The 25,536-nt window shown below is 36.2% G+C and overlaps 1 protein-coding gene across 2 annotated transcripts in view; it reads left to right on the top strand.

Moving 5' to 3' along the window:
- Nucleotides 1-5,161: 5,161 nt before the first annotated feature.
- The window catches only part of atrnl1a (attractin-like 1a), a 260,286-nt gene continuing 239,911 nt past the window's right edge, over nucleotides 5,162-25,536 (top strand). For both annotated transcript variants that reach the window (XM_079856417.1, XM_079856418.1), the window contains exon 1: nucleotides 5,162-5,886. In XM_079856417.1, the coding sequence (XP_079712543.1) occupies nucleotides 5,543-5,886 (344 nt within the window). In that variant the 5' untranslated portion in view covers nucleotides 5,162-5,542. The remainder of the gene's footprint in view (nucleotides 5,887-25,536) is intronic.

The raw sequence follows: 25,536 nt of genomic DNA, 5'->3' as shown, positions 1-25,536 counted from the left end.
CTTTGTCCGAAGTGTGGATTGTGAGAGGTCATGCATGCAGAAGAGGAAAGATATCAGGATAAATACAAAGGTAAAAGGAAAAAAGTATACTATAAATATATCAAAGGCCCCACAAGCAATAAAAATGATTATTTTTTGAATGGCTCTTAGTGTTTTCTGTTTGAACTTTGAGGCCATTTGTATTTTAGTGTACTCCGAAAAGGAGAAAAAAACATAGGCAGTCAATACTTATTCCATATAAGGAAACATTAGTTCCATTTATCTGGGAAGAGGGATGTTGTGATGTCTCACTTGAGTTGACCGCGTTCCAGTAAACAAGTCAGAAAACTAAGATGGACTTGTCCAGGCAAAACGTTGTTGTGCTTACTCTTTCGAAATACAAACACATAAAAAGCGGTAGGCTATTTTGCAAAGATAATGCAGAAGAATCATGTTCACAAATACAGTGCTATGCATAAGTTTAGACACCCATGCTAAAGTTGACTAAAAAGAGGAATAAAAAATCATCTTTTGGAAATTGAACTTAATGCCTTAATTTAAAAAATTAGGAAAAATCCAACCTTTAAGGACACCAATTTTCTTTGTGAATGAATAATGTATCATAAATAAATGTTCTTCCTTAAAATACAGGATGCATAAGTTTGGACACCCCTATGTTAAATTCCCATAGAGGCAGGCAGATTTTTATTTTTAAAGGCCAGTTACTTCATGGATCCAGGAGATTCACCATACCTAGAGATTGGCATGGTTTTATTTCAGTTAGCCTTATAGCTGGTTTGATTTGCATTGAGAGATGATCTTATGGAAAGTACTCCATGCCAATCTCAGGTATGGTGAAGGCTATGTGATGATGTGGGGCTATTTTAATTCCAAAGGCCAAGGGAACTTTATCAGGATGCATAGTATCCTGGATCCATGAAGTAACTGGCCTTTAAAAATAAAAATCTGCCTGCCTCTATGGGAGTTTAACATAGGGGTGTCCAGACTTATGCACCCTGTATTTTAAGGAAGAACATTTATTTATTTACGATACATTATTCATTCACAAAGAAAATTGGTGTCCTTAAAGGTTGGATTTTTCCTAATTTTTTTAATTAAGGCATTAAGTTCAATTTCCAAAAGATGATTTTTTATTCCTCTTTTTAGTCAACTTTAGCATGGGTGTCTAAACTTATGCATAGCAATGTATGTTGGATAGTATACTGTGTGGACCACTGAGTTTATTGAGAAAAAAACAAACAGAAATGCTAATAAACAACACATTACTGTGAGGCTGATGCTCTGAAAATATTAGATTCTGAAGTCGAGTTTCCCAGTCGCAAATTTTAGGTGGCGTTCCAGTTAAAAGTTCCTGTGGGGCCTAGGAATTTCCCACGTCTGTGAACAAATGTATTAGGCTACTATATTACTCTGGTTTGCTTCTGACTAGCAAAAGCAAGTAAAAAAAATCTTCTGTTTTACTTAAAATTCCTTCAATATGCAACTCAAAATGCCTCTTTAAATACTTCATTAAGAGTAACACACAAAAAAAGTCTAATTTCTTTCTTTTACATGTAGACAACATCCTTATGTTACTAAAAGTAACAAATCCTCAAAGTACCAAATGTCAAAATATTCTTTGTAACCTGTCTCTATTTTAATTCTAGCCTCTACAGCACCTTCTGTGTCTCACCACAAGAGGCCACTAGAAGATCTCTTTTTCCCATTGATGCAACTACAGCTTTTTACAATGTAATTTCCATAACAACAAACTAAGAGGATGATTCTGCGAATGTAACATTTTACAGCTAAAATTCTAAATTAATATTGAGATTTTTGTAATGGTAGCCAAAGTAGAATATACACTTTAATCACTGTGACAAAGGCTATTTTCTCAGTGGAAACAAGTGTGGGCCTATTTCTAAATAAATGACAGCCTACTGCATCTATGCATCTTTTTAATCTCCTGCCATTTGTAATGTATTGCAACACTAGACATAAACAAACACTTTGCCTTTTCTTCGGTGTTGTTTTCAGAGCAATCTCCAGCTGCCTCTAATTTGTGCATCAGTCACATGATAAAGGCCATGATGAAATAGTGTATTTCTGTTATTGGCCAATGGATGATTGTGTAGGTCTGGTGATGTGATGTATGTTTGTTTAATCTGGGTTACCATTTTCCGAATGTAGATTTAGTTATAATAAAAAATAAATAAACAAATTATAATAATAATAATAATTGTTATTTAATAAGTACATTGTCCTCACAGTGTTACAGTGTTCTATTCTGTAGCTGTACTGGAGTCAGGACAGATGGTCGGCTCTATTGCGTAATCTGTTTCTGCTATAAAGCGTTTACAGAATGTGATATTGCATGTTTATCCTCCTCGTCAGTGTTCCACAATCACTTTCATTGCAGGTGCTTAGGCTGATGTATTCACTATGACCTACTTCAAGTAATCCTCGAGGGATCTAAAACAGCAAAATAAACCAAAACGGTCTCATGGGCCTTGTACTTTAAAATTAGACACATTTAATAATCCTTAAGATTGACAAGCCGTTTCAGTTTCTTTTTTATTAACATCTGTATTGTATACTTACTGATGCCTGGTTTGCTGTCATATATCAATGTGTTTTTACACATGCTCATGACTTTCTTCAACATCTAAATCAACGAATGAAAATTTGCTGAATGTCATAAAATCTGGCAATTATTTAAATGGCAATTCTTATTATAGCAACCCATAAAATCTAGTTTTGCTTCCCATGCCCCAATCAACCTTGATTATGTCCCTTTCCAGTGGGGCAGCCAGGTTACATAAAGTGGTACAAATTTGGTTAATATTAAAGTCCTCCATGACTTTCTGTTTTCCTTGGTTTCTATCAACAGAGCCAATCTAATTTTCCTGAGAGAGAAAGAGCAGTTCTCCTGAGTGAGATAATTTTATTTCTCTCCCGCTGTGAGTGTGTGCAGTGTATGGCCCTCTGAGAATGTTGTTGACACCTTACCCAGACGATACATCTTTATTTGTCTATGGCATAAAGTCATTTTCTTTTGTCCTATGTAATTATCACAAATGATTCCCAGCACAGTGCATTTGGATACATTTCAGTTTCACCAGAGTAAAGGAATGCTGGGGAAATGTTGATTAATGAAATGTTAAAGGAGAACTCCGGTCAATTTTAACATTGAGCTCATTTTTTTGTACATTTGGAGTGCTGTCAATACAGAGAACAACGACAAAAATCGGTGTTGCCTACACCGAGTTATTCTATCTTTAAAATTTGCACCCTGTTGACTTCAATGGGGCAAGTTTTAAACCTGCTTTTAGCCTCTTAACATCCTTGATGTGTCATTACAAGTGCACAGAAAATGTGAGTGATTCCTTCAGAGTGAACACGAGTAGATGTGAAAGATATGTATAAAAATGATGTTATTTAAGCCAGCGCAAATACCTGTGTTTACATCCTGTTTTCGGTTGAAGTCCAAAGTAGTCGATTGCCGAGTTCACGCGCATAGGTTTAGTTACCTATGATCACGCGCGTGAACTCGGCAATCGACTACTTTCCAAACAATCCAAACAATCCATAGCTTAATGCTTTATTGACAATAGTAGTGGCAATGTATTGTAAGTTGCAGTAGTCATTTATTGTGACGTATATCCAAGTGAAGCTGCTTCTCGAACAAGAAAAAATGTAGGGCGGGTCTTGATTTTGTCCATCCACCTGGAATTTATTGGATGGTTGTGGTTTGCTATAGAACTGGTAAGTCCCGCCCATCCATAAAACCCCAAGTGGACCTCTAGGTTGAAAAATCGTCAATGCAAGTGAATGGGAGAAAATAATTATTTTCTGGTTTGAATTGTGCCATGAATGTGAACATATGTAGTCTGTGAATTTTTTATATAATTTTTCATGTTATGAGTTTGACAGTATATGGTATGATTCTTTGGCTAGCAGTTGTGGAAAAGACATAATGAGAAAGACTACATGTCGCCTATGTGACGTCACCCCATAAAGTTGACTTACCCGTGGTTTTCGCCAACCTCAACGATTTTGTCCTCTCCCTGAAAGAAGGCGGTGAAGTGCACCAAAGACACAGCCATGTTTAGCGGGATCCGTGAGCTAGTGTCCGTGTGCGAGTGGTGGTGTGACGTTTCAAACGCGTCGAAAGCAGCGAAGAGTTGTAGTCCACAAAGTGCTCTCACACAAAGTCTAACCGTATCAAACTTCTACACGCTAAATTGTAGCATTCTTTACACGAAAAATTATATAAAAAATTCACAGACAACATATGTTCACATTCATGGCACAATTCAAACGGGACCAGAAAATAATTATTTTCTCCCATTCACTTGCATTGACGATTTTTCAACCTAGAGGTCCAGTGGGGTTAGCGGAAGGGGCGGGACTTACCAGCTCTATTGCTGTGATCTCATGTGAGTGACAGGTCGTCCCGCCCCCGTGCCAGTAAACACGTCATCAGAGAAGAGAAGTTATGCTGCATTCACAGCATTTCATAATTACCGTAAATAAAGCTCTGTATACTATGAACAAAGCTAAATATATATATTTCAAGAAACAAAAACTATAAAAATAATAAAAGTATAACAAAATGACAAAAACATTTTTTTAATTTAAATAAAAAATAAAATAAAATAAAAGCTAATAAAATATAAATAAGCAATGTAATAGCAAGAGAACAAGAGAAAACTACCTTTTTTATGTTGAGATCATGAGAAATTATTGACTACATCTTTTGTATTCCGCAGTAGAAAGAATAGGCTACACATGTTCGGAATCGCATGGGGGTGAGTAGCTAAATTATGACAGAATTGTCATTTTTGGGTGGAGTATTCCTTTTTATGACTTTGACAAAAAAAAAATTGTCTCTTAGAAACTTCGATACCTCGCCTCAATATACCTATAATGCACAGACCACAACTTTTATGACCCGCACGACGCGCGCAAGTTCTAGACAAATTAATAGAGCACTGTCACTTTAAATGTTAGGACGACTAGGAGTTTCCCATCCTACTATGAGAAAGGACTGGCTCTTGAATATTAATTGAATCACGTGACCGATTGGGCGCGCCAGGAAGGTTACCAATCAACGCTAGCGTAATCTACTTAATATTCATAATCCAAACCTTTTCCGTAGTAAGATTCGTCATTTCGCTCTGAGCTCAGCTGGAGCACCAGTAGGGAAGGGAACTGCACATTGTTTTGGATAGGAGTTGAGCTGTCATTCCCCTCCGAGTGCATCTCTGAGAGAAACAAAGGCGAAACGGCAACAACAGCACGACTTATTGCTAGGAAACGCATGCTCAAATCATGCAGTTATTTTTGCGACTATGTTGGCACAGTTTACGAACATAACTGCACATCTGTATCTCATATGTCGCTATTTCTGGAACGGTATAAATGATATGGTTTAGGCTTTTTTTGGAATAACGCGCTGCGTACAACCTCGAGAACAGACTGGAAAAAGTTCCTTTACATATTTGGTTTCTAAATTCCTGCATGGTGGCAATGACAACAAACTACACATTGTAGCAAAACCATGAGGAGTGTTTCTCTGCTCTGTAAAGAATTCAGATTTAAAAACCTGAAGTCTAATGAAGACTGTAACCTTATCTCTATGCTTAGATCAGAGGAGAACGGGAGGATGGATTTTGGCAGAAGAATGTCTCCAGCCTTCTCCACGAGGTGTTTCCTATTTAGGACTGAGGAGCTCAGGACGTACCTTTTCACGTTTGTGATGTTTTACCTGTTAATATGCACTGAAGGATCCTATTCCAAAACCTGTGATAAAAACTGCATCTTTGGAAGATGTATCAATGGAACTTGCGTCTGTGACCAGGGATGGGCTGGAGATCAATGTCAACATTGCCAAGGGAAATTCAAGTGAGTAACGCTTTTCCCTCCGGGTAACAGGTTCATTGTTTGCAAACAACGTTTACATGTGTCGTTAGCAGTACATTAAGGCGGATAACAAGAGTGTGGAACTGGAAAAGCTTTTCCCTTCTTGGTTAAATGTTTGCCTTACTGTTATTAAGAGCGCAAAGGCCAGAAATAAGCGTTTTCCTTTTTTTAGCACTTGCCTCTTGTTGCATACAGGCTACAGCATATATTCAGAAGGGAATTATATATGTATATATATATAGAGAGAGAGAGAGAATTATATATATATATATATATATATATATATATATATATATATATATATATATATATATATATATAAAATCCAATATAAAATATGGATTTTTTTTAATTAATCCAAGATAAAATGGATATATATCCATATAAAAAAGAGCTTTTAACGTTTATAGAACCTTTGCATTGCTCAAAATATTCTTTATAGTGGAAAAAGGTTCTTTATGTTATTAAAATGTTCTTTACACTATGAAAAATAAAATGGTTCTTTTAGGAACTGTTCACTGAAAGGTTCTTTGGGGAACCAAAACGGTTCTAGCATTGCTGGAAACAAAAAAACTTTTGGAACCTTTAGTTTTAAGAGTGTATCATAATAGACAGATACTGAGGGACAAAGAGACAACAAGCGTGACGTGTTGTCAAGTCAGAAGACATTGTAGAGAACTCTTCATCATGTCTTATAACTCATAAGAAATGACACATTTTTATCAATAAAATCATCAAGCATAACAAATGGTATAGGTAATGAGATTGTGGATTCCAATCAGGTCTAAGTTGAAGTTTACTTTTGCAGAAATGTATGTGGGAGAACTCTTTTGACTGAACTATAGTAAAAATAAATCACTAAAGAAATCTCATTTTATTTCTCTGAGACACCAATGGGATGTAGGCTATGGAGAGCAAATTGAGACCTTGGTTTTGTGTAAGTCTCCTGCCTCTCAGATATTTCTCCTAAGAAACCAACCAGAGTAATCTCATATCTCATAATAATTGCAAAACAGGCCTTAATATCAGAAACTGCTCAGAAAACCTGCAGTAAATAACATTTCTTATCACATTTAGCCAAAACCAGAATGTCTGGCCAATTCACATTAATTTTATAGCGCTAAACTCTTACCTTATGTCCACAGTTGTTTCATTTGTGTTTATTTTATTTCTCCCAAGGAATTTAATTATCAAATATAACTGAGAACTCAATAAAATCTCCTGATCTATGAATGAGCATCTCTGAGAATTGTATTCTCAGTGTTTTAAACTTAATGCACATTCAGTGGTTAAGTAGTTGAATTTAGAGGTATACTTACATTGGTGCTTGAAAATGGTTTCCTCAAGTTCAAATACATTGTGCTCAAGTAAGGGATAATGATGTGGTGTGTTTGAACTGGCCCTGTGATTCTGCTCTCTTTGAAGAATCGGCCATGCTGATTATGTTCAATCATGTGTAAGTGACATGTTATCTTTTGCAAACGGAAAGTGGTGCTTTTGGCTGTAGAGGAAGTGTGAAAATAGGTAGACTCCTATGCCTTGTTTTCAGCAGCACTTTCATCCAAATTTGGATACTCTAATGCTGTACTTTATATCTCAAAATAGTTGCTAGAACATTATGGGCATGCAGTGTCACTCAGAGTGCCTTCTGGGGAGGTGAGGAGCTTATAAAGAGGATCTGACCTTGTATTTCCCTTATCTTTGAAAATCTCCACAATGTCTATTTCATTTCAAAATGCCTTGTAATCTGCCAGAGAAGTGCTTGTCAGTCAGAGATTTAAGGGAAAGTTCACCCAAAATGTACGCACTCTCATATTAATCCAAACCCATATGAATTTCTGGTTACACTTTATTTTAAGGTGTCATTGTTACAGTGTAATTATATATTTAAGTACTGAGTAATATTAAGCAATTACATGTACTTACTATAGGGTTAGGGTAGGATTAGGATTTGGTTTAGGGTTAGTTGCATGTAATTATGCATAATTTATTATTATTACTCTGGTAAGTACATGTAACAAGGACACTGTAAAATAAAGTGTTACCGAATTTCTTTTTACTGTGGAACACAAAAGGAGAAATTCTAAAGCTTTGTACTGAAGAAGAATTGCATCATTTTTGTTATGCAGATACTATGGGGGATGCTTTCAAGCTTAAAAAAAAAAAAAAAGACTTTTTATTTTTTAAGTTCCACAATAACTTTCAGTGCAGAAAGAGACCAAAGAGGCCTTGCCAATGCATGTCATTGTGCATGATTATTACGGACGGACAGACAGACAGACAGACAGACAGATAGAAAAATAGTTCTGGAGTACTATATAGTTAAATAGTAGATAGATAGAAAAGGAAAGGATGTGTTAATCTGAAACCATTGTGAGATAGTTTGCAATACCTAACTCTACCTAATTGTGACAGATAGATAGATAGATAGACAGACAGACAGACAGACAGACAGACAGACAGACAGACAGACAAAGAAATAATGCGTTATTCTGAAACCAGTGTATTTTTAGGTAGTTTGCGATGCCTAACTCGACTTAATTGTGAATTACTGACTGACAGACAGACAGACAGACAGACAGATAGATAAATAGACAGATGGATAGCTAGATAGATAGACAGACAGACTGTGATGAGACCTTGAAGTTGTCTTGCATCATTGTTTTTACTGTTCTTATACTGTTCCTTATGCATTTTATAATATTTACGTGGGGTTTTTATATTTCCTGTTTTAGCAGAGTAGGCATGGCCTGAAAGAGAGCACAGACTGTATGGGAGCACTGATTTGCTTGAGCGCACTGCAACTCTGGCCTCCATAGTTGAAGAGTTGGTAGTGTGTTAGTATCTAACAGTTCTAGTTTTTAGACAATTTTTATTAATAACCTGCTTTATTTCTTAACCATATGTATTTGCACATTTTGCACATTCGCTTTGATAAACATCTTTTTAGATGGCAACATCACTCCCATATTTACATCTTGGTGTGATTCTCCTTGTGACTGCTTGGGTCTCTATCACACAGACCGAGAAGGAAAGAATGCGTTAATCTGAAACCAGTGTATTGTGAGGTAGTTTACGATTCCGGACTACTTAACTATGAATGACAGATAGATAAATAGACAGAGAGAGAAGGAAAGAATGCGTTAATCTGAAACCAGTGTATTGTGAAGTAGTTTGCGATACCTAACTCTACTTAATTGTGAATGTTGTCTTATCAAGGAAGGACAGGTGATGTTAGTGTTTAAAAAGTATATTATTAAGTTGCCTTCCTTATTGTAGTTTATGAAAAGTGCTATAAAAATCAAAATGAAGTGACTTGGGAAAATTTACTTAAAATATACTTAAACTTTACTTTCTGGAAACATTGCAGATTGTGGTTCCTGCATGGAGATTACATGGCTTCATGCTTGACATTAATTATTTAGAAACGTGTTATGCATGTCTCGCTGTAGTGGTTTGCTTTTGGAGTAAAAATGAACTAGCTGTTCTCCAGTTATAATTTATTTACTTCATCCTGGAACATATTTAGTTGTCCTGAGGGAGTCAAAAATAGCTTCATAAAGATATTTCAGAGATATTCTCCTGCTGATGGACTTTTCTGTGGGCACTCTGCCAGTGGGAAATCATGTAATGCCTTACTTAACGCCCCATCTTAAAAGAATAGAACCGGAAGAAGATGTGAAATGTGAATCTTAGACCTTCAGGGGTCACAGTGGATGGCAGAATTGTGTCATACAATTGCATTTCCTCTCATTTAGAGCACTAATATTGTTATGATTGAAAATTTGTGTCAGTACTATTGAAAGTGGAGCTGAATGCACAATGATAATCATGCTTCATATTTTCTTTGCTTGTTAAAAGCATATTGTTGCAGTTATCATCAGAGTTCTGGTCAATTAGAAAGGATAGTTACTTTTCAAACATAATGAAAATGCAGAATAAATGCAATAAAATGCAAAATGCACATCTAGCAATAAATTTGTTGTTGGATCAGATACTAAATTAACTAAATAAAGCAAATAGATGTACAATATGAAAGTCAGTTTCAAACCCTGGCCAATAGGGTAATTTTGATTACTATAATAAATATATAAGCATCTGTATATTTTTGCCCGGTTTCACAGACAAGGCTTAAGCCTAGTCCCAGACTAAAATGCATGTTGGAGCTGTCTTAACGGAGACATCTTAAAATATGCCATTGTTTTGTCTCAAGATGCACACAGTAATGTTTTTTTTTCTAAGGCAAGCTAATTAAATTAAATAATTGATTAAATAATGTCCATATGTCCAGAAATGACCAGTTCTAAAATAATACAAATCATGCTGACAGCCTACATCATGTATTTATTTAGGTAGAAACAATGAGATCATTTAAGAAGTAATAACAAGTTGTGATCATAATGATAACATTATATAGAAAATGTGGCAGTCGTGTATGTTGATGGCATCTTGAGGTAAAATTGTGGATGCTGTACACTGGTGGTGGGTGACGAGAAGACCCCCTGATATGATTGTAAATTGCTTTGGGTGTAGTAGTACATGTACATAGTAAATCGCTTTATAAATTCATTTAATTTCATTTCATTTCAAGCTAATGGAAAATAATTAGCCTATAGTTGCTGTTCATAACATTTCAAGCAACAGATAATCATGTGTGTTTCATCTGATATATCTGGAGTACAAGGTTATGAGATGTATTATGTGGATGATTGGCTAAAGAGATGTGTCTTTAATCTAGATTTAAATGGGGAGTGTGTATCTGAGTCCTGAACATTATCAGGAAGGCTATTCCAGAGCTTTGGAGCCAAATGTGAAAATGCTCTCCCACCTTTAGTGGACTTGGATATCCTAGGTACTACCAAAACAAAAGTCAAGAATTTTGTTACCTTAAAGAGCGTGATGGATTGTAAATCAATTAAATACAAAGGAGCTGAACCATTAAGGGCCTTATAGGTCAGTAGCAATACTTTGTAATCGATTCAGAACTCAATAGGTAACCAGAGATGATAAAATTAGTGTTATATGATCATATTTTCTTGGTAAGAACTCTTGCAGCTGCATTTTGGACTAACTGTAGCTTGTTTATTGAGGATTCAGGACAACCACCTAATGCATTATAGTAATCCAGAGGTGTGAATGCATGAATTAGCTTTACTGCATCAGAAGCAGAAAACATGTTCTGTAGCTTAGCAATGTTTCTGAGGTGGAAGAAGGCTGTTTTTGTAACATGAAATATGATTTTCAAAAGCCACTGTCTAATATAACACCCATGTCTTTAACTTTATCTTCTAAGAGATTCTCAGGTTTTTGGTTCAATAAGTAATACCTCAGTCTTATCCGAATTTAATAGAAAAAAAATTACTGGTCATCCAATATTTTATATTTTTAACACTGTCAACTTGGATAATTTAGAGATTTCATCTAGTCGTAATGAAATATATAATATCATCATATAGTATCAAAAAACTAATTCCATGTTTTCTAATAATGTTACCAAGGGGCAGCATGTATATTCAAAATCAGAGGGCCTAAAACAGACCCTTGCGGCACTCCATAATTTACTGACGTTAACTTGGATAATTCACTTTTTAAATAAACAAAATGGTAATAGTCGGATAGTTACAATCTAAACCACCTTAAATCCTGTCCCTGTATACCAGCGTTATTTTGTAGTCGATCTGTAAGAATGTCATGATCTATATATTGTTGAAACGCAGCACTAAGATGTTGAGATGCACTAATGTTGAGATGCAGCCTTGGTCAGAAGCTAGAGGTAAGTCATTTGTAATTTTAACAAGTAAAGTGCAATTTCTGTGCTATGATGAGGCCTGAATCCTGACTGAATTTTTTTTTCATAGATATATTTTTTTTGCAGCACAACTAAGCGGACACAACTTTTAGTATCTTAAACATAAATGGAAGATTTGAAATGGGTCTGTCATTTGCCAATTCATTTTGATCTAGTTGTGGTTTCTTAATGAGAGGCTTATTAACTTCCAGCTTGAATGGTCTTGGGATATGACCCAGAGGTAGAGAGTTATTAATATTGACAAGGGACTCTTCTGCTACAGGTAACAACTCTTTCAGTAATTTAGAGGGTATTGGACCTAGTAAACATGTTGTTGGTTTAGATGTAATGATAAGTTTATTTAACACTTCCTGTCCTATTGCTGTAAAGCACTGCTGTTGTTCTCGAGGGGTGATAATTAAGGCTGAATCATAAAACGCCAACAAAGGTTGTACATTTACAATTGTATTGTCTGATGCTTTTGATTTTCTCAGTGAAGAAATTCGTAGTCTCTACTACTACTACTCCTAAACTGTGATGGAATATTCAGTTCAGGTGACGTCTGTTTATTTGTTAATAATCTAGCTACTGTACTAAATAAAAACCTTGGATTGGTTTGGTTATTTTCTATGAGTTTGTGGAGATGCTCTTCCCTGGCTGCTTTTAGAGCCTTTCCATGCAATTCTTTTTTTTTTTTAAACAGCTTTTCCTTTTTAGTACACATCAATAAGCATATAAATGAGTTGGTAAAAACAAAACAAAAAAAAAACACCACTAACAACATTTGTCCTTCTGTAACCAGAGGGGGAGATTCATTTTTTCCATAGAACATATCTGACTTACAATGGACGAAAAAGATCCACATCAGGAGGGTTTCTCTTGAGCCAACATTTAGTGACAGCTTTTTTGTACCAGACAGATCTTCAAGAGGTATCACTTTTACCCAAACCCTCCGGAGTAACCCAGAGGGACATATTGGGAAATGACAGCCTTATATCCTGCACATTAATTGTCCCACCCTTACACAAAAAGGCTGAATATGCGGACATAACCAGAAAATGTGGGCTGAGTCAGCTTTTAATGAACCACACTCCCTCCAGCAAGGGTGTTGTAATCCCAGAAGGCGGAGATTTTTGCTTTGGTGTTATAAAACATCTAATCAGACTCTTTCATCCAAAATTGCTCCAAAACAATGAGTTTCCCAAGCATGTAGCCATACTTCCTCAGGTATATCCTCCCATCGCTTTTTAACATAGTCAACTGAATTTTTATTCATTAAGAAGATAGTGTTTCTGTGGCAAGCAGGACAAGGCAGAGGGTCGTAAGATAACGGCACGAGGCCTCATATCTCACAGAGGAGCTACGGAAGCATTAAAAGGAGGAGCGGCGATAGTGAAGGACGAGAGAGGACCAGGCCTAATTTAACTAAGGCCTAATCCTGGCTTAATCTAAGGCACGTCTGTGAAACCAGGCCATATTGTATAATATTTCAATAATGTAGGCTATTAAACAATACATAACAAACATGTTTGTTTTTGTTGTGCTTGATGTTTGTCAAGTCATTTAGTCATACTATACACAATTATGTTGTCTCTTTCTGCAAGTCTTCATTGTAATTCATAGCCCTGTTGATGACCTCAGATGTATTTTTAGAGGGTTTTGCGTGAATGTGTGCATGGATATGCAGTGTTATGAGAGGATGTTAGTCGGAGCACTGCAAAGTCACTCCCAGTTCTTTCATGTGAAACTGTCCTTTAGTGACAGTGTCCTTCTGCTGATCTCTCGGAGTGCGTGTTGTTTATATGACCATCTGTCCATTACAGGATAAACTAATCCATCTGAAATGGAAAAAAGCCCGAAATGGACATTCTCCAGCTGCCCCACCTTAAACTTTATCCCATACACACTTTACAGTTTTTGGCAGTGTGTGTGGTGTTTGACTGGGCTACTTTTTGTATGCTAATGTGTGGTCAGCTTCATTTTTACTTACATTTATGTATTTGTTTAATGAAATAATATAAAATCTAGTGATACTAGACTAATTGGATGATATTTGTAGATTTTGATGATAAAAATATTGGCAATGTCTCCACTTGGCCGATTAACGTTACACAATCCTGACAGCCCCTATTCATTAACAATTCTTATTTTATGTTTTGTCAAATATTTTTGAATAAATTCTAATAAAATTGTATGTGATACAAGTTCTGTTTTCAAATATATTTTTGAGTAAATTGAGTAAATATAATGTTAATTTGTGCATTTAATTGCAATTAATCTGTGTGATGTGTGTGTGTATATATGTGTGTGTGTGTGTGTGTGTGTATATATATATATATATATATATATATATATATATATATATATATATATATATATATATATATATATATATATATATATATAAACAAACACTATTTATATATAATCTATATAAATAGGCCTACTGTATATTTATATCTCACTGTTTATGTTAATCTCTAATCCGCTGTCATGTTTCACATAAAACTCTACAGCAGATGCTAATAGCTAGTATGGCAGCGCCTCTTAATACGGTTGCGTTCATACAGTGTTTTGTCTTTAACGAGCATGACAGCCGCATTCTTTAACCGAACAGACACCTGTACATTTTCAGGACTCAAAACTGCATTCCCGACAAACCCCGCGCTGAATAAACGTAACCGCACTGGACAACTAGTTGTCTGGCTGGCACGTCATATAATGTGAGAGCCACACTGAACTGTATAATCATGATGGGTTTAGTTTACTCATGGAGATGAAGAAATGATTTGCATTCATCCAAACGCTGTCAATCCCAGAATGCAGCCATCATGGACATTTGTATTACTGATAAATGGCTTTTCATTCTTGGCACTTCATTTTTTCATGTTGGCTTGTTTTTGTTTTTGTTTTTATGATAAAATGTTTGAATAAAACATTGAAAGATTAATGGCAGATGTTACGGTTATTATTTATTAGTAGGTTGATAACTAAAGGATTTATCGGCTGATTAGAAAATAATTAGATTAATCTTAAAACTAATCAACTGATTAATTGACTATTCTTAAAAATAATTGATAGATTAATCGACCATCAAAATAATTGTTAGTTACAACCCTACTATTTACAATATATAATATTAAATTATTTATTAAGATTTATTAATTTTAGGTTTTTAATATATCTATTGCTGTTATTTTAATTTTATTTTTTAGTTCTGCTTTCTTGTCAACAGCCTTTGAAAAACCTTTATAGATTAACAATCGCTAAAATCTGAGTAGATGCTTGACCTCGACCACTCATATCCTCTTTTTCTTGAGTCTAGAGTAGTATGCCACACACTGTTTTGCGTTTTGACTTCAGACTGGTTAAAGACGGTTCCTGCGTCTGTTCTGCTGTCTGTCTTTGTATCTCCATATGTCATTCACTGTTGATTCTTTGATATTTCTCAGTCTTTCAGTCTGTCTCACTATGTCAAATGTTTCTGTTTCTATTTTGTATCAGCTGTCTTAGGTCTCTGACTGTAACCTCTGCTCTGTCTTTCTTTAGTCAGGTATGCTTGTACCTTTGTGCATTTGAATGTGTATAGAGTCAGGATTGTGCAGTTATATTTCTGTGTGCAACCGCAATTTAAAAGACATGCTTGTGCACCATTCAGAATTTGATTGAGAATAGTTCAGTTAATTCACTAAATTTACCTCACAGTTATTTTTAGAGATCAACATATATTGATTTTATTTTATTTTATATAACCGATACTGATACCGATTATTTGTAAGCTCATCAATGTCTTGTAACCGATAAGCAGGACTGATATTTAATGTTTTACTTCTGCTTTTGTTAAATTTCATTTGAATAATATCACAATAATAAAAACATACCATGTTTGTTTTTATTTTATAACTGCAGCAGCAACAATAATATTAACAATAGGCAAGATAATTGACAAAGTGTAATCGGTAACACTTTACAATAAGTTTCATTAGTTAACATTAGTTAAAGGAGCTGTATGTAAGAAATGTATTTCAATTAATCATAAAATGGCCCTGATATGTCACTAGACATTAAGAAATCATGTTAATTTCAAATACTTATATCACTGACAAAAGTAGTACGGCCAGGATATTGTCATTTAAAAAGTGAAGTTGCAGCCCTCAACTGATGTTGATGTTGTCATGTTGTGTTTTGGCCTGATGCTCCACCCTCCACCTATCTACCAATCACGAAGTCAGAAGTGTTTCGGCATCCGGGTTGCCAGCTCTGCTCTAGTTACCACAGCTGCAGCTACAAACGTTCCTGCTGGATCCTGCAGCCTATCTGGCAACCTCGAGTCAGGGGGGAGGGGGAGGGGATACGCCAATTTGAAAGTGATTGCAGTACCAGTTTTGGCCACAATCTTACATACGGCTCCTTTAATGTATTAACTAACACGAACTAACAATGAGCAATACATTTGTTACAGTATTTATTAATCTTTGTTAATGTTAGTTAAAGCTGCAGTCCGTAGCTTTTTGGGGTTAAAAACGATCCAAAATACTTTTTTGAACAAGTACATAACCAGCCAGTGTTCAAAACTATCTGCTTGCCGTAGCTCGATTCAAAATAAGCCTGTAATGTTTTTAATTCCAGTGGTACTGGTGGATTTCTTTGCGTCTTTATGTCACATCTGTACACATAAAGGAGGAGTCTCAGCTAGTAGGCTATATTGCCTGTGAGGATGTTGGAGGTGGAGATTTATAGCCTTTTCTCACAGCACTTGATATAATTAAACTTATCAATTTGATGGCGGATCCAGAAAGGTTCAAACGACAATCACCAGTGACAACTGGAGATTCACCCGTAGTAAAACGCGAAAGACTTCGGAGAAAAAAAGAGACTGCAACCGGGCCATGCGGATAAATATCGGAAGGGCATTAAATGTAGTCACGCAATGCTGATATTGTTAACATTAACAATTTGAGAACAAAGTATCATTTGCATGGTTTGACGTGATATGATAAGCGATCGTTAGATTTAATCGGCACGATTTACTGCAATGCTTTTTCCCCCTTAGTTGGTCAGAACAAAAGTGGATGTTACTTACTTGTTCAGACGACATTTTATGGTGAAAATTCTTATGTTGGTCATACTTCCAAAAAGCAGAATCTGTGATTGCGAATGACAGTATCCACACCGGCACGGTGATTGACAGCCGCTCATTCTCCTCAAAACATTGGATTCATCCGCGCTGTGCCATGCCGAGGCACAACGCACGTAAAGTTGATAATTCCGCGAAAAACTGCAATTGCAGATTTCGAACAGAGATGGCGACAAAGAGGAACAACTGCGGACTGCAGCTTTAATAAAAATAAAGCTGTTTGTTCATGTTAGTTCAGTGCATTAACTAATGTTAACAAATACAACCTTTGATTTTAATAATGTATTAGTAAATGTTGAAATGAATATTAACTAAGATTTATAAATGCTGTAGAAGTATTGTTCATTCTACATATTGTTCACTCAACTAATGAACCATATTGTAAAGTGTCACCGTGTAATCTATTTAAATGGAGAGCATAAATAAATAACAAGGGAGTCTAACTTTGCATATATGTAATATTTCATTTTAAACTACAGTTTGCTAGGAATGTTTAGGTGTTGTTTATAGGCTATATTCAATTCTCATGTTTAAATAATAGCTCTTAATCCTCCATCCCATTCCGGTGAAATATTAAGTGCAGTGCTGCATTCAGGGTGAGGTCACTTCTGAAGGCTTCTGACCTGTACTGTGTTTGCTTTACTGAGTCTCTGGTGTGTTTTCCAGTGCTCCTGCTGGGCTTGTTTTGATCGTCTATGCTAGAATACATCCTCTGCTCCATTCCTCCCATCCTCCCTAGTCCTCTTTCTGTCGCTCTCACCTTCTCTCCTCAGGCTCTCTTTTTCACATTCACTACAGGGGTGACATTTCAAGAGAGTAGAGAAGGATGGTTCATGTTAAGTTCAACACAAAACCTGCATGTGAACTCTGCATTTAATTATCCCTCCTTATCCAGTTGTTTTTTTCACTTGCTGTCTTTTGATTTTTTTTTCTGTAGATCTTGCACTTTTCCTCAGCTTTAACCTTCATATTTCAATTAATGCATACCATATGGCTTAGGAACATACAGTATGGAATACTACTGATAGATTCACAATGATTTTGCTGGCATTATAGGATTAAGTAGAGTATTGCAATGATAACTTCAGTCTTTCTGTATGTCTCCTATCTGTCTATCTGTCTGTCTGTCTGTATGTCTGCCTGTCTACAGATATAGACAGATATTAATATATAATATATATATATACACACCATGTTCACCTATTATCTTTTCTTTTTGCCTCGACCTTTTGGCTGTTTTTAGCTAATAATATTTTCAGCCCTGTATAATCTTTTTGTCTTGGCCCTTTGGCCTTGTGTTTTGTCTTTTTTCGCCTTCTCACTGTTTTTCTCTTCCTACTCCAACAACTGCATCTGTGTGCAGCCAGTATCTGTTTGTCTCTTTCCTTTTTCCTCTCATGGTGAAATGACCGCAGTCTGACACAGAGAGCATGTCCGTCAGTCAGTCAGGATCCCCGTGGGATTGTCCTCGACTCTATGATATCACCTCGCAGGCATGATTCTGAAAACTCTGTTCAGGGTGTGGTGCTCTGGACGCCACAGCGTGCTTTGATTATTTGAGTTGAACTCTGGGTCTGCTCTTGGCTGACTGCAGAGCGGCATCAGTATACATGAGCTCTAGTTTACACAAACTGTGTCCGATTCCTCACAGCAGGGCCAGATGAGCAAGGCTAAGAGGCCAGGCCTGATGTCTTTAGGGACGTAATCCCTCATCCTCAATGGTCTTACAGTTTGGGAGGCGGTCAGCATTTAGTGGCTCCCCTGTAACTTCATATAAATGTGTTTGAGTTAACACTGATCCCCTGGAATATGTATTTGTTGGGACAATTTTGTGTGTTCAAGTGGAGAAAAATAAGTAACAGTAAGTTTAGGGGATGTTTGCTCTGTCATTTATTTATTTATTTATTGCTGAACACGTCAGGCATGCACGTCATGCTGCCTGGGGTTGAGTAATGTGACATTTGTGGTTTAAAGTGTAGTCAACTCACGCTTCTCTAGAACCATGGTCGCAGTTGTAATAACTGCCAAAACTGTCTGTTGGATTTTGTGGCATTACAGAGTCATATCCAATGACAAAGAAAAAAGTTATTATGTATGGGCTCACTACTAGATAGTACACAATTAAGTATTATAGTTTTCAACAAGTTTGGATACATTAACAAAAGATAACATGAACTAACAATAAACAATACTTTTATAGCCTTTTTAATATCTTTGTTACTTAATTTCTACACATCCATTTTTAAAATGAAAATGCAGGAACTACACTAAAATTGATGTAGTATTTAATTTGAAGCAATTTTTCCACAAACAATTACAAAAAAACAGCAAGCAAGTAGAAAGACTGAAATGGTATTTATTTTCTTGTATAATGTACTCCAGTATTTTTAGTTTTATTTACAACTTAAAAAAACAGTATCTTTAAAGTACATGTCAAAAGTTTGGAAACATTAACATTTTTTAAAGTCCCCTTGAACCAGAAGATGCAACCGACATTACTTCAGTGTTGTGACGTATATAGCAGACTGATGGATGGAGGGGAGTGGTTAAGGATATTCAACCCAAGCCATCAAACTGACGTCATCAGAGAAGGAACGCCAGACTAGAGCGGACGCAAATTTTCAGATTTTTATTAAAGATTGCCACAACAAACTATTTTTTTATGTGTATTAACTTGCACGGATTAATTGTTCACCACAAGACTAGTAATGCGTGCTAACAAAGTAAATAAGGTCAATTTTGATTTCATAATGACCCATAGCTACAATATGTAATTTTTTTTTTCCGCCACTAGAGGTCGCTAACCTCTTACAATAACAAAGGCGTAGGTTGATGATGCAGTGATACGCGGAATGATGGGACTTGCTGTCATGCTGATGGATCTAATAATGTTTATGGATGAGTGAAAACATTCATGTTTTTTAACATGACTTTGGTATGAAGCAGGTCGCGATTGCTAATAAGAGACAAATATCAGCGCCACACGCGAGTCCCGCGGATATAAAGGAATAAGGACATTTAATTCTACTGAACTACCCGCAAGTGCTGAATTACTACTCACACAGGTCAGTTTATTTGATGAATTAAACTTGTGAGGTAAGGCAGCCCTGTTTCATTTGGTCTAACGTTACACTATCATAAACATCATTTGAGTGTGTTGAAAGTTCTAATGTTATTCTATGTGTTAGTTTGTTTGCTATATGAGACTAGCAGTAAGCTAGATCAACATTAGAATAACATACTGATCATATTCTAACATTTCATCATGTTGAGTTACCGGTATAGAACATTGATTTGTTTTATGTACATTTGCTCACCTGTCTAATAAAGTACATGCAAGAGTGGCGTCCCTGTCAAGTCGTGACTCGTGAAGCTCTGTCAAGTCCAAGTTAGTCGCAGACGTGGAGCTCTCGGCATCTCGAAAACGCCACGCTGATATTGATCCTCGTTTTAGTTCTCCTTTTGTCCCACAGTCTGCTTGCCATGGTCCATAATGTTTGAACGAAACAACAACAGCGTGCTGCTAGACGTTACGCACTACGCAGTTGTCCACGTCTGTCGCCATGGTTACTATGGCAGTACAAGCGGAAACCAGGGATAACGCGTATATTACGTCATTGACTGGGACGGGCAATTTTTAAAATTGTGAATTTCTCTGAATTTACAAATTCTTGGAAACATTTAGGATAATGGAAGTACACAATTGAAAGAAATATATAACACTGTGCAAGTGGTATTTGGATATTTTGATACAACATTCTTACATATTGTAGGCTACCTTTAATGTTTTTGAAATAATCTCTTTAATGCTCACCATCACCAAGGCTGCATTTTTTCTAATCACAAATACAGTAAAACAGTAATATTGTGAAATATTATTACAAATTAAAAGAACTGTTTTCTATTTGAATATATTTTAAAATGTAATTTATTCCTGTGATGACAAATCTGAATTTTCAGCATCATTACTCCAGTCTTCAGTGTCACATGATCCTTCAGAAATCATTCTAATACGCTGATTTGATGCTCAGGAAACATTTCTCATTATAATTATTATCAATGTTGAAAACAGTTGTGCTGCTTAATATTTTTGTGGAAATGGTGATAACTTTTTTCAGGATTCTTTTATGAATAGAAAGTTCAATTAACAGCTTTTATTTGCATTTATTACATTTATTTATGAAATGTATTAAACCATTTATTAAATAGAAATCTTTTGTAACATTATAAATGTTCACTGTCACTTTTGATCAATTTAATGCATCCTTGATGAATAAAAGTATTCATTTCTGTCTTTTTTGTAATCATACCACAAATGTCTGAATGGTATCTTTGTTTCCACAAAAAATGTAAGTAGCAAAAACTGTTTTCAACATTGATAATAATAATTGATAATTCAACATTGATAATAATCCATTCAGAACTTGAATAAAACTTTTTTGCTGCATTAGATAAGGCAATGGTTATTTATTATTTTAATTATAATAAAGTATTCTTGTTTTTTTTTTTTTTTATTGTGAACATAGCTGCTTTAATAACAAATAATTTATTAGGGATGTGTAAGTTGTTGCTAGGCGAAACGTAACTTGAAGCTATTTCATGACATTCTATTTAAATGTGTTTTTAAAGAAACACATACATCTCCTTAGCCTTACCTTGGAGTTTGTTCACCCTACTCCGCCTATGAGTAACGTTGTCCCTAACATCTGCTATTGTATTGTATATGTTCTGTATATGTTCATTTTGGGTTTGAAACAAATTGAGGTTGAGTAAATGATGACAGAATTTTAATTTTGGGTGAACGATCCCTTTAACTAACACTTGACTAGTTATCTTTTATCGTTTATATTAGCGATGTCCTGGCCACATTGATCACACAGTAAATCTCAAATGCTGCCAACACAATCCTCATGAAGCAGTTTTTTAATCCTGAGCTGTAATCCAGCACAGTACAATCACAGTGGCAGTTTCTCTCATTAGGGAGATGGAACAGCAGACTTCAGCACTAATCGCTGTGATCTGTGTTTGTGATCCAATACCCAACCATGCTCTGTTTTGAAATGCCACAGTGTCTGTCCTGTGTGATCCTGTGGGTTGAGTTACTCATGACTGTTGTTGTCTGAAGATGACATCAGTGGCAGAGAAAAGTGCATAAATAACCATTGCTGTGCAAACATTTCAACATCACTCTTGGGCTTGGTGATGTTCTTCACACTTTGGAGCATCAAGCTCTGTTTTAGCTCTTAATATATACTTGTGGTCTGTTCACCACTAAGGGCTTTACAGGAAAACAGTAAATGTTCATTTTACACTTAGACATAGTCTCACTCTAAACCGCTTTCAAAGACCTCACCCACTAATTACCACTTTTACAGTCTCTCTGTGTCTGCATCAGAACACTTCTACTCCAGTCTGGTTTTTATTTATAAGATGGGTAATTTTGGATGACAGCCTGTTTATCTCTGTCTGTTGGTTTGGTTTGGACTTAAATGTGCTTAGACCTAACTATAAAGTCTATACTTGATAAATATTCTTTTAAAAACAGTGTGTTGCGCTATGCAACTATGTTGGATGTGTAAGGGTACGTTTACACAACAACGTGTTAAAAAAACGAAAAAAAAAAAATCCTTTTGCGTTTTTCACGTAGAGACGACAGCGTTGTCAAAATGATCCCCGTTCACCCGGATCTGCGAAAATGACAAAAAATGCTGTATTATGCATGCCAGGCCAGTAGTTGGCAATGTCACTTTGTAAAGAAACACTATGCTCCTATAGACTGAACACGTAATACGCACGTTTTCACAAATGCACCTTTTTGTGGTTTACACGGATACGATAACGCTATCGGTGTACGCTGAAACCGGTTTTGCATATTCAGGCCCCCAAAACACCAATGCCATGTAAATGAAGAGCCAAAACTTTTTTTAGGTTAACCCATTTTTAGTTGAAATCCGTGTCGTGTAAATGGCCCCTTAAATTTCTCCTCTTTTGAAACCAAATAAAAGACACATTTTTCTCTGAGGATTAAGATGGAAATTACCTCCTGTTTTTGCATAACTTTGGATAACCTCTGAGAAATCTCATCCTATAAACTCAGCAAAAAAAAAGAAACGGCCCATTTTCAGGTATTTTAAATATAATGTTGTAAAATCCAAATAAGCTTTACATATCATTATTGGAAAGGGTTTAAACAATGTTTTTCATGCTTGTTCAGTAAACCATAAACAATTATTGCACATGCACCTGTGGAACAGTTCTTAATACACTAACAGTTTACAGGCAGTAGATTATAAAGGTCACAGTTGCAATAGCTTAGGACATTAAAAAGATCTGTCTATTGACTCTGAAAATCACCAGAAGAAAGATGCCCAGGGTCACGGATCACTGGTCCCTGATCACATCTAGTTCTGGGATGAAACTCTAAATGGCGCAGGCTGATAGGTCTTTAACTCATTTGGTAGCGATCACATCATTATCTGCTGTTGCATCAGTGGCCAACGAGCTGCGGCTCAACATTGAAACAAATACCGGTGTGTTGCTGTTAGCTGTATGCAGCGCGCTTTCAGAAACCCTCCACCTTCCCCAGCTCCACCTGTATAGATATGCTAAGGGGGTTAAATCATGTATGTTACATGTACAGCAGCAGCATGTCTTACATGCTCACAGCAATGTCTGTGAACGTATTGGCAGTAGCAAGTCTCGGTACTTGCTCTGCAGCAGCAGCAGTGTAGCAGATCTATTCCGCCAATACCATATCCATTACCATGCCAATCTCCCGAGTGTTGTCATGACAGAACTGCATGAACATGCCACAGACCTGCTTAAGGGGGGCATGAGGACATCACATGTGGCCAGAGCAATACACTGCTATGTCCATAATGTAAGACGCCCAAGACAGTGCTACAGGGAGACAGGAAGGACAGCTGATCGTCCTTGCACTGCCAAACCATGTGTACATATGTCCCCCCAGACATGTTAGAGAACTTGCAAATGCCTTTGTAGACTAGACGGATTTCAGAAAAATGGCCTTCTATAAGAAGTGAGGAGCATTTATGGGTACAAGTCGGGAACCGGCCTACCTTACATATTTTAAGGGTGCTGAGTCCAAAAAAAATGGTACCCAAGCGAAATTTTGAGTTTTTTACCTTCTAATTTGCATATCAAAATGGCCGCCAAATTGCCTATCTTGCTCAGTTGTTGGACCATTTTCCCCTAGTTTTTTTGTAAGTAGGCAATCAAGATGAGGAAATTAAGTTTCTAGATCGATAGTCAAGGGTCAGAGCAAAGATATAATGGAGGCTCACTGCTTTTTTATGTATATATATATATATGCAAAATACCAACTTTTAAGGTGAAATTAAACATTATTTGTGTCATTTTTTTAAGGCCGACATACATATTCAATCAATATCACTCTTAAATGTTCCCAGTGTATATATGATATGTGATGTATTCCATATTACATAATAACTAAGAAAAACACCATTGCAAGTTGTCTGAGATTTCATTTTTTATGCAAATTAAGCATTTGTTCTCTAAATTCTAAGACGGGAAAAACCCAGGTGAATAGGGAAAAAAACACCATGAAACTTCCCTTGAACAGATCTACAGATCACATCTTGTTTCTGTATATTTTTGCTTCCGTGTCTCTGAATGGCGCATATGGCGGCCTGTTTCATTTACCTCACATACACACACACACCAGGGTTATAATCATTAACGAAAACTAACGAAAAAACAAAAACTAGGTGGGGAAAAAACATTGTCGTTAACTGAAATAAAAACAAAAACGAGGCATTACAAAAAACGATAACTAACTAAGTAAGGGATAATGTATAGATAGGCGGTCGTTATAGCGAATAACAAGCCCGACAGGCTGATCGGGACCCCGACGCGAAGCGGAGGTACATTTGGTCCGTACGTGCCTATCCATACATTATCCCGCTTATTACATGGCTACAAAATAAATAATTAAATAATTAATTTGACACAAATTATTGATTTAAAAAGGAGTTTATTGATTTAAAAACGATTGTATTGCTTCCGCCAAAAGAAAATAGTATATGTGGTTGGCAAAACTAACTTAAATAAAATAAAATAAAATTATAGAGTAAATGTCCTTAGTTTTCGTCTTTGTCAATGTCTTTAATTTTTTAACGCTATTTAAAACACGCAGCGTATTTGTGAGATGTAAATCTCACGATTTACATCTCAAGATGTAAATCTCACGACCAGATTTATGAAATAAATCTCTTTTCCGCGAGATATTGAAGCCAAAAAATTATCCTTAATTTTGTATTAATGTAAAACGCGTTGCAGCAGCATGCAGACATAGGCAAGACGGCTCGCGTGCCTATTGGCTGCTCTGCGGCAACTGCACCAGCCTATCGAGAGAGGCCCTCATGATGTCAGATCCAATGAGGGCACTTTGTGCCCTCAGCGTCACGTCCCGCCGAAACGGACGTGGCCAGGGCCTATAAATATAGCTCGACGGGCTGGATAATCTGTTTTTTCATCGCCGAAGCGAACCAGAGCGTGTTGCAGGCACGGCAAGATACGCAGTACTCGTTCCCTCTCTAGAGAGAACCGAGGTTACGTTAGTAACCGAGTACGTTCTCTTACGAGAGGTTCTCTCGTACTGCGTAATATCTTACGCTATGGGGAACACAGTGTAAAACGCCGTGCGTGCTGAGATCCAACACCAAAG

This window comes from Squalius cephalus, assembly GCF_949319135.1.
Source record: "Squalius cephalus genome assembly, chromosome: 21".
NCBI classification, from domain to species: domain Eukaryota; kingdom Metazoa; phylum Chordata; class Actinopteri; order Cypriniformes; family Leuciscidae; genus Squalius; species Squalius cephalus.
Note: the sequence above shows the minus strand (reverse complement) of the source record. Positions and strands in the feature narration are given on the sequence as shown.